Here is a 15948-nt window from a genome sequence, read left to right as displayed (position 1 = left end):
GATGAATCGCTTTATGTATTCCCCAATTGTAAGTCGCTTTGGATAAAAGCGTCTGCAAAATGACTAAATGTAAATGTAAATGTAATAATTTCCTGCTTCCTTCGACACATCCTTACCAGCTGCAAGGTAAGCCTGTCTTGGGGAAGTACACACTGAGACACAACCAAGCACTAAAATGCCTGGCTGCAGTGACTGAGGTAAAAAGAATAGCCACCCACACCATGCTCTTCAAAACACCAAGGATCACCCAGGCAGTGCTATTCACCTGGGAAGGGCAGAAAGTACAGGGAAAGCTTCCTTCATCGACCAGGGCTGTACATCTCAAAGGAGCCTGGTACTGGAAAATGTTGGCTGATGTGGGTCAGCAACTCATATTCCTGCACAAAATTGTCAGTATTAGCCAAAGACTAGAGCTGGTATTGTGGTCCATGGCCCTGCACACTATGTATTTTTTATATTCATTTTTTTAGAACCCTGGGAGGATGCTACATATTGAGGAAGCAAATGCGAGGAAGAGGTTTCTGTATGCAGAGATGGCAGTGGACTCTCAACAAAAGGGACAGAAAGCATTGGTGGAGATACAGTGGTATGGAAAAGTGTTGGCCCCCTTCCTGATTTTTAATTTTTTTTGCATGTTTGTAACACTTTAATGTTTCAGATCATCAAACTAATTTCAATATTAATCAAAGATAACACAAGTAAACACAACATGCAGTTTTTAAATGAAGTTTTTTATTATGAAGAGAAAACAAAATCCAAACCCACATGGCCCTGTGTGAAAAAGTGCTTGCCCCCTAAACCTAATAACAAGTGTTTGCGATAACTGGCAATGAGTCTTTCACATCGCTGTGGAGGAATTTTGGCCCACTCTTCTTTGCAGAATTGTTTTAATTCAGCCACATTGGAGGGTTTTTGAGACTGTTTAAGGTCATGCCACAGCATTTGAATCAGATTTAAATCCAGACTTTGATTTGGCCACTCCAAAACCTTAATTTAGTTTTTCTTGAGACATTCAGAGGTGGACTTGCTTCTGTGTTTAGAATCATTGTCCTGCTGCATAACTCAAGTGCACTTGAGCTTGAGGTCACAAACTGACAGCTGGACATTCTCCTTCAGGATTTTCTGATAGAGTGCAGAATTCATGGTTCCATCAATTATGGCAAGTCATCCAGGTTCTGAAGTTGCAAAGTAGCCTCAGACCATCACACTACCACCACCATGTTTGACTGTTGGTATGATGTTCTTTTTATGAAATGCTGTGTTGGTTTTATGCCAGATGTAACGGGACACACACCTTCCAAAAAGTTCAACTTTTGTCGCATCAGTCCACAGAATATTTGTCCAAAAGTCTTGGGGATAATCAAGATATTTTTTGGCAAATGTGAGACGAGCCAATGTGTTCTTTTTGGTCAGCAATGGCTTTTGCCTTAGAACTCTCCCATGGATGCTGTTTTTGCCCAGTCTCTTTCTTATTGTTGAATCATGAACACTGACTTTAATTGAGGCAAGTGAGGCCTGCAGTTCTTTAGATGTTGTTCTGGGTTCTTTTGACCTCCTGGATGAGTCATCTTTGTGCTCTTGGAGTAATTTTGGTAGGGCGGCCACTCCTGGGAAGGTTCACCACTGTTCCAGGTTTTCTCCATTTGTGGATAATGGCTCAGATCATGAAATGGCTTAGAAATGGCTTTATAACCCTTTCCAGACTGATACATGTAAACTATTTTGTTTCTCATCTGTTTATGAATTTCTTAAGATCGTGGAATGATGTGTTGCTCTTTAAGCATGCTTCACTTTGTCAGACAGGTTCTATTTAAGTGATTTCTTGATTCAACAGGTCTGGCAGTAATCAGGCCTGGGTTTGGCTAGTGAAATTTAACTCAGCTTTCTAAAATTATGTGGTTAATCACAGTTCTTTCATGATTTAATAGGAGGGGGAAATTTATTTTTTCACATAGGGCCAGGTAGGTTTGGACAGCTTTTTTTAGTTACACTTTATTTCGATAGTCCATTTTAGACATTCTACTAATTATAATTAACTTTGTAACTACGTGTCAACTACATGTCAACTAATTATCATTAATTTGTAACTACTTGTCTACTAACTCTCAGTAGGGTAGGTTTAGGGTTAGTAGAATAAGTTGACATATACTTGCAAAGTTTCTGATAGTAAGTATGTTGTATGTTGTGGACCCATCAAAATAAAATGTTAGAAGATATTAAGTAGACAATCTACTAATACTCTAATGACTGCTAGTTGACATGTAGTTGCAAAGTTACTTATTGTTAGTAGAATGTCTAAAGTGGACTATCGAAATAAAGTGTTAGCCTTTTTTCCCTTAATAAATGAAATCATCATTTAAAAACTGCATTTTGTATTTACTTGCATTATCTTTGTGTAATATTAAAATTTGTTTGATGATCTGAATCTTTTAAGTGTGACAAATATGCAAAAAATGTAAAAATCAGGAAGGGGGCCAACACTTTTTCACACCACTGTATGTGACATGCAGCTTGACCTACAGTGCTACAATGTTCTGATGATTTTCTGTTTTAATGAAGCCCCTCCCTCAGAAATACGCAATGGGCTCAGATTTGTTAGCTGGCCCAGTGTGTTGTGATTCGCTAAAAACATGCACATGCAGAAATGTTACACCCCTCAACTCAGAATGCACTCCGGTGTTGTATTGTAAACAGTGACGTCGTCAATATTGCTTATCAATTTGAGCCCGAATGAGACCCAGAGAATATTAGTGAAGAGGATCGAGCAGAACCTGTGCAAGCACAGCCCTTACAGGACATTTCAGAATGGTATGTTTCTTTGTTTGTTTTACTTTTAGACACACTGTTATTTGTAAATACTAGGGCTTATATTAGCTTTTAATATAATTTTTAATATCCTAATTAAAGTTGTAAAACAGCAAAATACATGATTGCGTTGTAGCTTTTTTGTAACAGTAAGAAGTGTTTGCCAGCAAGTATTGCTCGCTACCATGGCAACCGCTTGTGCGTCCATGTTTAACGCTTCTCGTAGCTATGTGAAAAATATCTGTCTGTCTATACACATATAGAGTATTATTGGAACACAGTTCATTGAAAGAGCTGACGAGCTGATGATCTGAATATGAGAGAGAGAGTTGCAGAGCAGGGGGACACAAGGAAAAGGATTAAGAACCGCTGCTTTAGAACATTGATTTTGAAACTTGTGAATCCATTAGAAACATTAGAAAACAGAATCGTGATTCATATATGAACAGATTTTTTTGTGCACCCCTAGTTTTGACAGCATGGCAACAACTTTTCCTCTTCTCTAAAGCAGCGGAACATAGCCCCACAACCTTTTATCAGGGTTTGTGACATCACAAACCCAGGAAGAAGCTTGTTGTAGCCCCTACGAGACGTTTTTATAGGCATTAAACTGCCATAAATTTAAAAGGCAATATCTCCATTTGCATTGAACTTTCAGCGTCGTAACGTTGCAGATATTGTTTATGCTCAAACAGCAACATTACACTCTTAACTAAAGTTAAAAAAGTGAAATCACAATCAGCCACCCCTTTAAAATCACCTGCCTAATATTGTGTAGGTCCCCCTTGTGCTGCAAAAACAGGTCTGATGTGTTGAGGCATGGACTTCTGAACATATCCTGTGCTATCTGGAACTGAGCCATTAGCAGCAGATCCCTTAAAGGGCACCTATTATGCTCCTTTTACAAGATGTAATATTGGTCTTGGGTGTCCCCAGAATATGTCTGTGAAGTTTCAGCTCAAAATACCCCACAGATCATTTATTATAACGTGGAAAATGTGATTTTGGGGTGTGTCTAAAAAAGAGCTGTTTTGGTATTTATCACTTTAAAGGCAAATGAGCTGCAAATTCCCACCCTGTCTCCAGAAGAGGGCGTACCGTATATATCTCTGCTTTGCATCCCTACAGCAATAAACATACCGTAAAAGGGAAGCCAAACACACAGAAAATGGGACGTAACCTGACCTGTCATCAATGGACCTGAGACTTATATACATATTGTGAAAAGGGGCATAATAGGTGCCCTTTAATTCTTTCCCCGCCAACATTAAAAAAAAAAAAAAAAGTTGCCAGACACGCCAATATTTTGGATGATTTTTTACACAATTTTCATGGCCCCCAGAATATTTTGTTGTATGAATATAGGAACATGCAGAATGTCAAAAGAAAGAACAGAGCCTTTGCTTTTAAACAACAACAACAAAAATATTCATCATGCATTCTGTTCATATCAACACTTGAATATGGGTAAGTTTCATGAAAAAAGCAACATTTTGAACAGACAACAAGAAAATCACATTTTTGTCAAAGACTACACACAGATCAGATTCAGACAGATGATCAAAACATAGATGGAGTTGATCGCTTCCATTAACACCCCCCAAAGCTTGCACTGTCCTATAACACTTCCTGGATCGTCATTTCATTCTGTATCATTATGCAGTTTTCATTTTTATAATGATTTAATTTTGATGATTGTGTTAATTTACATGCATCTGCGTACACATGTATCGCTTGTTTCTTCTTCACCTTTTTTTGTTCTAGACATTCAATACTCTTTCGGAGGAGCATAATAGCGCCTCCTTCTGTACACCAGTGAAAACATGCAAAGCCGGAAAATTGAAAGTGTTGTCTCATAAATGATGGAAAATTCCACCAATGGCAGGGAAATTTAACATCCACATGAATGCCAGGACACAAGGTTTCCCAGCAGAACATTGCTCAGAGTATAACACCATCTCCACATGAGCTATGGGAGCCCATGACCATGAAGCTGGATCACTGTTTTTTTTTCCTTGCACCAGTTTTGGTAGGTACTAATAACTGCATAACGGGAACACCTACAAGGCTTGTAGTTTTGGAAAAGCTCTGACCCCGTCATCTAACAATTACTATGTGGCCTTTCTCAAAGTCACTGCTTTCTAACAAGTGAAATTCAAGAACTGACTGTTCTCTTGCTGCCTAATATATGCCACCCTTTGACAAGTGCCATTCTAACGATATAGTGTTTTTCATTTCACCTGTTAGTGGCTCAAATGTTGTTGCTGGTTAGTGTAAACTGTAATGATGCAAAATCCCTAACAGTAACGTAACAACCATCTGAACATAATGTAACAACCCTATCTAAATAAATTGCAAAAATTCCAAAAACAAATATTTATATATATACAGTTTCAGTCCGGATTGTACAAGATGTGTTCCAAGGGATGTTTCTGCATTTATATCATTCCACTTGTCTGTTCTGTGCTCAGCTTAGAGTACATGAGGACTGCAGAGTGAAAGCAGACAACAGTTATGTAATTTTGCATTAAAGGTTTTATTTCACTAGTGAATAGAGCAGAAAATAGACTAGAGGTGGAAAATCCTGCATACAGTACAAACTGTACAGCATGTGATAATCAGATAAAATTCTTACTGCAAAATTAGATGTTAAACAGTTAACAAGCATTTGACATTCACATCTGAATCTACAACATTTGTACAAAAATTGTAGTACATTACATCCACAAAGGTAGGGTCAAAGGTATTCAAAGAACAATTGAACAAAGAACAAAAACAAACAAAAAAAAGAACAGGAAAATTACAAAAGCATGTATGTTGGTCCTATGATGGTCTCTATGCCAACTTGCACAGTCAGGAATTGACTAACAATAGAGGCCCTGTAGTCTTTACTCTTGGACTAGTATAAAAGCACAGGTGACAGCAGTCAGTCAACAAGCAGAATCAGCTTCAGCTTCTCTCTTGTGGAACTACAGAGTACCAGCCAGCGCAACCATGACGGGCAAGGTAAATTTCATTCCAACAACAATTTAGTATTAAATTTAATTCAAATAACTTTAATTTCATAGATATAACTACAAAACATTAAAAGAATAATTCTGTTTTTTTCAGGTCATCTTCTACGAGGACAGGAACTTCCAGGGTCGCTCTTATGAGAGTATGGGCGACTGTGGTGATTTCTCCTCCTACTTGAGCCGTTGTCACTCTTGCAGAGTGGAGAGTGGATGCTGGATGATGTATGATCATCCCAACTACATGGGAAATCAGTATTTCTTCAGAAGAGGAGAGTATGCTGATTACATGTCTATGTTTGGAATGAGCAATTGCATCAGGTCCTGCCGTATGATCCCCATGGTGAGCTCAATTTGAGCTTGTAAGATAACATATAATCATAAATAGATTTATCTTTTATTTAATCTTTTTATTTATTCTTTTAATTTTGCCTGATAAAGTTAAACTAAAATGACTTCTCTTCCACTACAGCACAAGGGATCCTACAGAATGAGGATCTATGAGAGGGAGAACTTCATGGGTCAGATGCACGAGATGATGGATGACTGTGACAACATCATGGACCGTTACCGCATGTCTCACTGCCAGTCCTGCCATGTGATGGACGGCCACTGGCTCATGTATGAGCAGCCCCACTACAGAGGCAAGATGTTGTACTTCAGGCCTGGAGAGTACAGGAACTTCAGCAATATGGGTGGCATGAGATTCATGAGCATGAGGCGTATCATGGACTCCTGGTACTAGGGTTCCAAAGTTTCAATAAAATAATTTGTAACTAAACACTGCGTTTTGGAAATTAATTCCACCTATATTTGCCTGATTAATGAACACAAAAATACATCTGAGCTTAACACACTCATAAATAAATAAAAAATAAAAATAATTTCACAAAGCTGGAAACAAGTAATTGATAATTCAAGACCTGTTTAGGATGATAGCCAACAACATTTTATAAAAATCTCAAACATTAAAATATCAGCTAGTTTTAAAATCACTATATCGGCTGTGCAACATTAAGTCAGAGACCACAAATGTCAAAAACCACCAGGATATTGCAACCTCAAGCAGGGCACTTAAACATCCCAAACCTCATATTACAGCATAGACGGGGCTGTCGAGTAAAGCACACGACTAAGAAGTAGAGTCCAAGAAAGTAATTTTAATAATTCCAAAGGGAGAATAGAACAACCACATTGGCACAAAACAATAGCAGACAAATGAACAGAGGAGAACACAATCAGGGAGAAACAGAACAGGTGTTGAGCTAATTAACAACCAAGGAAAAACTAGTGGAGGGAACACTAGAACAAAGGAAACAGAAGTAAATATACACGTGACAGAGACATTTTATTTATGAAGAATTTTATTTATTAAGCGTACCGAAAGTCAGTTCGCTTAATTGTTTTATGGCTATTTGCTTGATTTTCACATAACACCAGATATCTAATTTTCTCTTCGGACAAACAGAATCATCTTTCATTCACAAAAAACATTTCCCTTTAGGCCCTCATTATAAAGACACAATACTTGTTGATTCAGAGTTCTGTAAAACAATGAACACAGCTGTACTGTTGAATTTTTATAGTACTGGCCAATGTTATTCAGTCAATACATCATCATGTAAGATACTATGATAGAGCTTTTACTCCCAATTAGACAAATCAATCAACATCAATTTCAATTCGATACAGGATATTTTTGCCAGCTTGCTAGCCATTACTTTATTTAAAAAAATGAAATGCTTGCCCATTGTCAGTGCACAAATTAATGAATGCATTCCTGATTTATGCAATACAATATACATTCAATCAATTTTAGTAACCAATAGGACCTGCACTTCCCACTTATGCTCTCTTTACTATCTCCTTGCTATCAAATCACAATTTAAAAAAAGCAAATTGTGCAACATATACAATACACATAAAAATGCATAATTATGTCATTGTTTACTCAATCTCACCTTTTTTCTTTCTTCTGTGGCACACAAAGGTTTTATATGAGTTATGTGAGTCTCCTGGCTGCTCTTTTTCTATACCATGAAGATGAATGGGATCTGGGACTGTCAAGTTCTAAAAATATAAAATACTATAAAAAATATCATAAAGTATTCGCTGGTAACACTTCATTTTAAGGTGTCCTTGTTACACATGTTACACGTACTTACTATTATAATAACAATTAATTATGCATTATTACATGCAAATAACACTTAGCCAAACCTTAATCCTGACCCTAACCATATATTAAGTACATGTAGTTAATTAATATTACTCAGTACTTAAATGTGTAATTACACTGTAACAAAGAAACCTTAAAATATAGTGTAACCAAGTATTCCAGATTTCATGCATTATGTTCCAAACTGCTATGAATCTTTAAAATAGCTTCCAAATATCATACATGTAAAAACCAATTAAGTGTGTGGTTTCCAAATAAATCTTTTTGTTCGTACTTATCTTTACTTGCTGTCAAACTTATTCCAACCACAATCTTGTCAGGGGACAGTTTTCTTATTTTGACAGAACCCAAATAGAAATAGAGGTTAAGGTTATTTTAGGGCAGGGGTGTCCAAACTACGGCCCGTGGATGATTTTCAAACGGCCTGCAGCTTGTCTATTAAAATATATTATGTGGTCCGCCAAGCGTAATTTACAAAATATGCAGATTCACAATGTCAACACAAGGTGACAGCACAAATTTTTAGACCGGATGTAGCTGTAAAACGTGAGAGATAACAATTTGATAACACATATCTGGCACTGCCATTTCTTTAGTGCACGAGAATTCCTAAACGCACACCAAAAGCAGAACAGCGCTACTTTTTGCAACATGCGCTGCACATATCATTATTAGCTCTGCCTAAAGACAGCGCAGTGCGAGCTCAGAACAAATGCATTTACTTGCTGACTGAATTCGATCACAAGGCCGCTAAACAGCGCTGTGAGAAGCGTTTGCCTTTGGAGCAGAGGTTTCTGATACAAACCACAGATGTCGTGGTGATTTAAACTAGATTAAAGGCAGATGAAACTGCTGCTGCCATTCTCAACAACACTGACGTGGAAAACAGGAGAAACATAGTGCAACAACAATGCAGTTAGAATACATTTCAATCCACAAATCACCAACATTTACAATGGATTTATGGATGTATTGTGGCAGAAATGTAGGATATTTATATACTGAATTTTATAATATAATTAATGTAGACAAATAGTTCAACTGAATATAATGTAAAGGGAGTAATGAAATATAGGCCAAATTACAGATATTTTTGTTAAAAGAAGTTTTGTGCTGTTTTATTTATACAAAATAAATGTGTTAATAGACAAAATACCATAAAGCCATTCTATATATTACAATTATTAAAACTTTAAAAACAAGGTTGTCAGTATGTATCAACAAAACTGAAAACTACTGCTACTGTCAACTCAAGCTACTTATATATATATATATATATATATATATATATAAATTACATATACTATATTTAGCTTAATAGGTGTGTTTCAATACTTTCATTTCATAATAATAATAATAATAATAAAAGTTAGAATCATGACAATATGTTTTAACATATACATAATAAGCTTTAGTTATAATGGTCTCTATTTGAACTTGCACAGTCAGGAATTGACAGACAATAGGCAGGGTGTACTCTTTAGTCTTGGTCTAGTATAAAAGCACAGGTGACAACAGTGAGCCAACAAGCAGAATCAACTTCGGCTTCTCCCTTGTGGAACTACTGAGAATCAGCCAGGACAACCATGATGGGCAAGGTAAACTTAATTTCAACAACAATTTTCCATTAAATTTAATTGACATTACTTTAATTTTATAGATATATAACTATAAAACAGTAAAAGAATAACTCTGATTTTTCAGGTCACCTTCTATGAGGACAGGAACTTCCAGGGTCGCTCTTATGAGTGCATGAGCGACTGTGCTGATATGTCCTCCTACATGAGCCGTTGTCACTCTTGCAGAGTGGAGAGTGGATGTTGGATGATGTATGATCGTCCCAACTACATGGGAAATCAGTATTTCTTTAGAAGGGGAGACTATGCTGATTACATGTCTATGTTTGGAATGAGTGAATGCATCAGGTCCTGCCGTATGATCCCCATGGTGAGTTCCATAAGTATTTGGTCACTGATTTATGTGAATATGTTTAGCTGGCTTTAATACATGCAGTTTAATCCACAGCATCTATTTCTCAAAATGTATTTAAAATTTGGAGAAGAAAAAAACAACATTTTATTGTGTTTAGGATAATTGTATATACACACAATTTCACAGAAACACATGGATACACTTTTTAGACTTACATTAAAAAAGAGCAACAGCTAAAAGCAAAATAAATGGTTGAAGAAATGGACAACAGTTGCTATGGGTAATTGTCAGTAACATCAAGGCAGAACTTAGCAAAGGGACACTGTATATGACTGTATATACCAAATGCTGTAAATATACATTTACAAAACAACTGTAAGTGGCAAGCTTCCCCACAAAGGCAAAAGCATTAAATATGGATTGTTTAAAATACTGATAACAGTAGAAATACTGTATTTTATAAAACTACATATGAGGTCAGTGACTAAAGGTCTAGTCTAGTCTATTTTTTTTCTCTGAATAGTACACATTTAGAAATATCTAGCTGAGAGAAATAATACCTTTAGTTGTTTATACTTGTAATTACATCACTAATACAAAATACAAGAAATGTTTACATTTCTGAAGTGTTAGGGTATTAATAAATATGAGTGCTAAGAACTACATGACGAGCTTTAGCTAGAATGGCCTCTATGCCAACTTGCACAGTCAGGAATTGACTAACAATAGAGGCCCTGTAGTCTTTAGTCTTGGTCTAGTATAAAAGCACAGGTGACAGCAGTCAGTCAACAAGCAGAATCAGCTTCAGCTTCTCTCTTGTGGAACCACTGAGGATCAGCCAGCGCAACCATGAAGGTAAACCTTGTTCCAACACCATTTTCCACACAAAAATGATTTGATTTGATTTGGTATAATTTACTTTATATCACTAAAATATTACATTTTATTTTTCAGGTCACTTTCTTTGAGGACAGGAACTTCCAGGGTCGCTCTTATGAGTGCATGGGAGACTGTGCTGACATGCACTCCTACATGAGCCGCTGTCACTCTTGCAGAGTGGACAGCGGATGTTGGATGATGTATGATCATCCCAACTACATGGGAAATCAGTATTTCTTCAGAAGAGGAGAGTATGCTGATTACATGTCTATGTTTGGAATGAGCAACTGCATCAGGTCATGCCGTATGATCCCTATGGTGAGCTCAATTTAAGCTTATATAAAATAACATATAATCATAAATAGATTTATCTTTTATTTAATCTTTTTATTTATTTTTTAATTTTGCCTGATAAAGTTAAACTAAAATGACTTCTCTTACACTACAGCACAGGGGATCCTACAGAATGAGGATCTACGAGAGGGAGAACTTCATGGGTCAGATGCACGAGATGATGGATGACTGTGAAAACATCATGGACCGTTACCGCATGTCTCACTGCCAGTCCTGCCATGTGATGGACGGCCACTGGCTCATGTATGAGCAGCCCCACTACAGAGGCAAGATGTTGTACTTCAGGCCTGGAGAGTACAGGAGCTTCAGCAATATGGGTGGCATGAGATTCATGAGCATGAGGCGTATCATGGACTCCTGGTACTAGGGTTTATATTAATAAAATACTTTCTCTACAACAATGAACATTGTCCTGAAAATCATCAATACCACTATTAACAAAACCAATTAAATAAATAAAATGATTTCTCTACAGAACTTATTGCATTCTGAAAATAATTAATGCCACTACTACAGTACAGCCCCCTCCCCCCAAACACACACACACACACACACACACACAAAATACCACAAATTTAGGATAGGTTAATAATGTGAATGTGAATCATTTTTTAATTTTTTTAACACATGAAAAATGAATGGGAAATGAACATTTTAGATGCAATTTGGTTACCAATGACATTTGTCTGTACATGCTAAATTAAATTTTCTACATTTAAATTAGAACTTAAAACTTGAACCTGTATAAGGACATGAATTGCAAGCTTTCACATTAACTTTACCTATCACATCAACATGTCACACACAGTCCAACAGATGACTTGAGCCAATCCAAATCTAAAACTAAGACTAAACCGTTCTATTCTTCTTACTTTTTTTATAAGAACATATTGACATACATTTCTATCATCATCTCACAGAGCCACATCAGGAATTAGTTATGAACCACAATATTAAGCCAAGTTATCAAAGGTTAACACCATGTGGGCAGTAGTTGTTTATTAGAGGCTCGGGATGCTGAGCCTCCTCAAAAATGTATCTTAAATGAAAATAACAGCTAATAAATGTACAGTTTGTTTTACTTAGTTTACCCAATAACGTGCATAACTTAAATGCATATAAAGTAAAAATGTATTTTTATAATTTTCTTTCATACATGATAGCCCAGATAAGTTGCAATCACTGTGGCCGACGACAAAGGATATTCTCATTACTAAAATAACCAATGAGAATGAATATGATAAAGGACGCCACATTTTGCCTCCATCCAAAATGCAGCCAAAAAAGGTTCCAATCCAATCATTTTCAAAGATAACTCATCTAGCCAATTAGCTTTCAGCTTCAGTTTGGTGCGTCATTAAACCTGCTAATGTTTACATTAATCCAGTGGTTCTCAATTCTGGTCCTTGTGACCCCCACCCCGTTCCAGTGCGAAAGGAGTGTATATATTCCATTCAAAGGTCATTATGCAAGACGTGACTACTTTGCAAATCTCATGATTACGGTTAAATAACCCTTCACACTTCTGTAGTAAGTTTTGTCTGTGCGTGAAGATGCTGCAGGCAGTGGTATAGAGCAAATCCGTGTTCTTAAGTTAAGTATACTTCAGCCGATTTCACAAGTGCAGGGAATAGAGGGCAGTGAACACTGTTTAGGGACCATGTCAATGAGAACACAGTTTATTCATGGATCTCTCTTCTAACGAGCTGATGATTTGAATCAGGTAGGCTAAACAAGAGAGACATGCAAAATATGCAGAACAGGGGGTCACGAGGACCAGGATTAAGAACAGCTGCATTAAACAAACACACACACACACACACACACACAAACGAACAAATTAGTCTGAACAGTGGAGCCAAATATAAATGTTCCTTTCTCTAAACATAGGTGAGATGAAGGACTATTAGGTTCACCATTGTAAAAATTCTTAAAATAGTCAAAGTCTGAATATCAGGGTTTCTGCAGGTTTTATGAAGGTAAAATTAAGAGGTAAAATATTTTGAAAAAGTAAAGAAGATACAAAGTAAATTTAAGGAATAAAAAGGGAAAACAATACGTCAACATGTTCTCTTATGTAAATGCCTAGGAAGCACACAATTTGTTGTATTAGCAATATTTAAAAGTTTAAAAATACAACTTCCAACCAATTTATTTTTGTTTCTAATTAATGTTACAAAAGAAAAAAAAAAATGTATCTTGAATTTAGAAAAAAAATTCTTTATGATTTTTTATTCGTTTGATCAATACTGATTTACATATCTATAATGAGGGGAACATATACTGCATCTTAAAGAATTCCAGTTTTCACCACCAAACCCCAAAAATTGGCAACAGTTATGTGCCATTTAGCATTACAGACTGGTTACTCACTAGGTTTTGTCTCTTTACTCTAATCACAGAATCAAGGCCCCTTCTGTGGACGGACAGCACAAAGGACACAGGTTCAAAATCACTAAGCTTTCCAAAATGTATGTTTATAAAAACCAACAAACAAACCAAATCCATATAGCCAGAAATCCTCAATCTAAAACAACAACCACATGATAAAAATACGAACTTCTAGGCTGTATCTGAAAGCTTAGGCAGCTGCCTTGTTATATTATGACTTGACAAGTTGCATTTGAGCATGAAGGTACTGGAACTGATTTCAGAAAGGATTCTGAACCAGCATAACAGTCTATATGCAACAAAATAAAGTCCGCTTTGGTGATTTCTGCAATTCACAATCATTAGTAATTCAATAACAGTTTACATTAACATTATATAATATTTATGTTTAAATGATGCATTAAGAATGACTGGAACATTTTACAATTAACATAGATTAAATATTTTTCACTGTTAGTTCATGATATCTAAAGCATAACCTAATGTTAACAAATTGAACATTATTGTAAAGTATTATCAGCATTTCTTAAGAGTTTATCCGATTCACATTCTTTTTGACCAATATAATTGTATGTTTCTAATAATTTTGAGTACTAAGATCTACATACCAAGTTTTAGCTAGAATGGCCTCTGTTTCAACTTGCACAGTCAGGAATTGACTAACAATAGAGGCCCTGTAGTCTTTAGTCTTGGTCTAGTATAAAAGCACAGGTGACAGCAGTCAGTCAACAAGCAGAATCAGCTTCAGCTTCTCCTTTGTGGAACTACTGAGGATCAGCCAGCGCAACCATGAAGGTAAACCTTGTTCCAGCACCTATTTCCTATTTCAAGTTTAACTTAAATTTTTTTGAATTGGTATCTCTTACTTTAAGTCACTAAAATATTAAATTTGAATTTTCAGGTCACTTTCTTTGAGGACAGGAACTTCCAGGGTCGCTCTTATGAGAGTATGGGCGACTGTGGTGACTTCTCCTCCTACATGAGCCGTTGTCACTCTTGCAGAGTGGAGAGTGGATGCTGGATGATGTATGATCATCCCAACTACATGGGAAATCAGTATTTCTTCAGGAGGGGAGAATATGCTGATTATATGTCTATGTTCGGAATGAACAACTGCATCAGGTCCTGCCGTATGATCCCCATGGTGAGCTCAGTTTCAGATTATTTAACATATAAAAATAAACAAGTTTATCTTTATCTTTTAAATTAATGAATTTATTGATTTATTTTTGATGATATACTAAAATGACTTCTCTTCCACTACAGCACAGGGGATCCTACAGAATGAAGATCTACGAGAGGGAGAACTTCATGGGTCAGATGCACGAGATGATGGACGATTGTGACAACATCACGGACCGTTACCGCATGTCTCACTGCCAGTCCTGCCATGTGATGGACGGCCACTGGCTCATGTATGAGCAGCCCCACTACAGAGGCAAGATGTGGTACTTCAGGCCTGGAGAGTACAGGAACTTCAGCAATATGGGTGGCATGAGATTCATGAGCATGAGGCGTATCATGGACTCCTGGTATTAGTGTTGAAATGTCTCAATAAAATTACTTCTCTACAAAAGCAAATGTGTTGTGAAAATGAGTATTCCACAAAAACACTTAAATTAACAAAATAATTTTACATGCTGAAGGCTAATATACTTTTCTTGGTTACTTTTTCATGATAATTGTTATTAACTCTTTCCCTGCCATTGACATAATTTTCTGTCATTTATAAGACAACGCTTCTCTGCCATTGACAGAATTTTCTGATTTTGTGTTTTCACTGTTAGATGGTAGGAGGCACTCTTCTGAAAGAGTATAGAATCTCCTGATCAAAAGACAGGTGAAGAAGCAGAAACATATGCAAACAGAGGCATGTGTAAAATAACGTGACCATCAAACATTAAATAGCACTAAACAGCCCAACATTACCGAATGAAAAGTGGACTGTGCAAGCTTTGGGGGTGTTGATGGAAGTGATCTACTTCATATCTGTAAATATATTGTCTTGAAAATAATTATTGCCACTAATATTTACTTCGACTAATGCACAAACAAACAAACTTCTCATGAGAGAAACAGAAATTCAAAAAAAAAAAAAAAAAAAGAAAGAAATGTAAAAATAATGAGCAATTACTGTATTTTGTTTGCAATACATCATGTAGTAATATTAGAATTTTGGCTTTCAAAGGACAGGTTACAAACAAACAATGACAGCCAGTTCTTTCAGAGCAGAGCATGTTAAAATTGTGGAACTGAAACTTCATGTGGTCTGGAATATAGAGCTGTGTGTATTCTTCAACAGTTAAAGCTAAAACCATATTTGCTAACTAAGGTAGAATGTTTTGGGAACCAAAAGGCCAAAGATTGAAAGATTTCCAAGTGGTGGTGATCTGACCA

At 36.3% G+C, this 15948-nt stretch overlaps 3 protein-coding genes across 4 annotated transcripts; all 3 read left to right on the top strand.

Annotated features, from left to right (window-relative positions):
- Window positions 1-5799: 5799 nt before the first annotated feature.
- Window positions 5800-6561, top strand: LOC131547324 (gamma-crystallin M2-like). The gene is made up of 3 exons (XM_058787809.1): window positions 5800-5811; window positions 5917-6159; window positions 6289-6561. Exons 1-3 carry the CDS (start codon window positions 5800-5802, stop codon window positions 6559-6561), a joined length of 528 nt encoding a protein of 175 aa, XP_058643792.1.
- Window positions 6562-9581: 3020 nt separating this feature from the next.
- Window positions 9582-11527, top strand: LOC131546882 (gamma-crystallin M2-like). Of its 2 annotated transcripts, none has more exons than XM_058786962.1 (3): window positions 9582-9593; window positions 10882-11124; window positions 11255-11527. In XM_058786962.1, exons 1-3 carry the CDS (start codon window positions 9582-9584, stop codon window positions 11525-11527), a joined length of 528 nt encoding a protein of 175 aa, XP_058642945.1. The 2 variants fall into 2 exon arrangements, with proteins under 2 accessions (XP_058642945.1, XP_058642947.1); XM_058786964.1 differs by lacking the exon at window positions 10882-11124 and adding an exon at window positions 9700-9942.
- Window positions 11528-13789: 2262 nt separating this feature from the next.
- LOC131546528 (gamma-crystallin M2-like) lies at window positions 13790-15090 on the top strand. Its single transcript, XM_058786138.1, has 4 exons — window positions 13790-13795; window positions 14250-14346; window positions 14424-14695; window positions 14818-15090. The coding sequence occupies exons 1-4, from the start codon at window positions 13790-13792 to the stop codon at window positions 15088-15090; spliced, it is 648 nt and encodes a 215-aa protein (XP_058642121.1).
- Window positions 15091-15948: the final 858 nt, after the last annotated feature.

This window comes from Onychostoma macrolepis, chromosome 09 (genome assembly GCF_012432095.1).
Source record: "Onychostoma macrolepis isolate SWU-2019 chromosome 09, ASM1243209v1, whole genome shotgun sequence".
In the NCBI taxonomy this organism is placed as follows: Eukaryota; Metazoa; Chordata; class Actinopteri; order Cypriniformes; family Cyprinidae; genus Onychostoma; species Onychostoma macrolepis.
The sequence above is the reverse complement of the archived record's forward strand: the minus strand, read 5'-3'. Positions and strand labels throughout refer to the sequence as shown.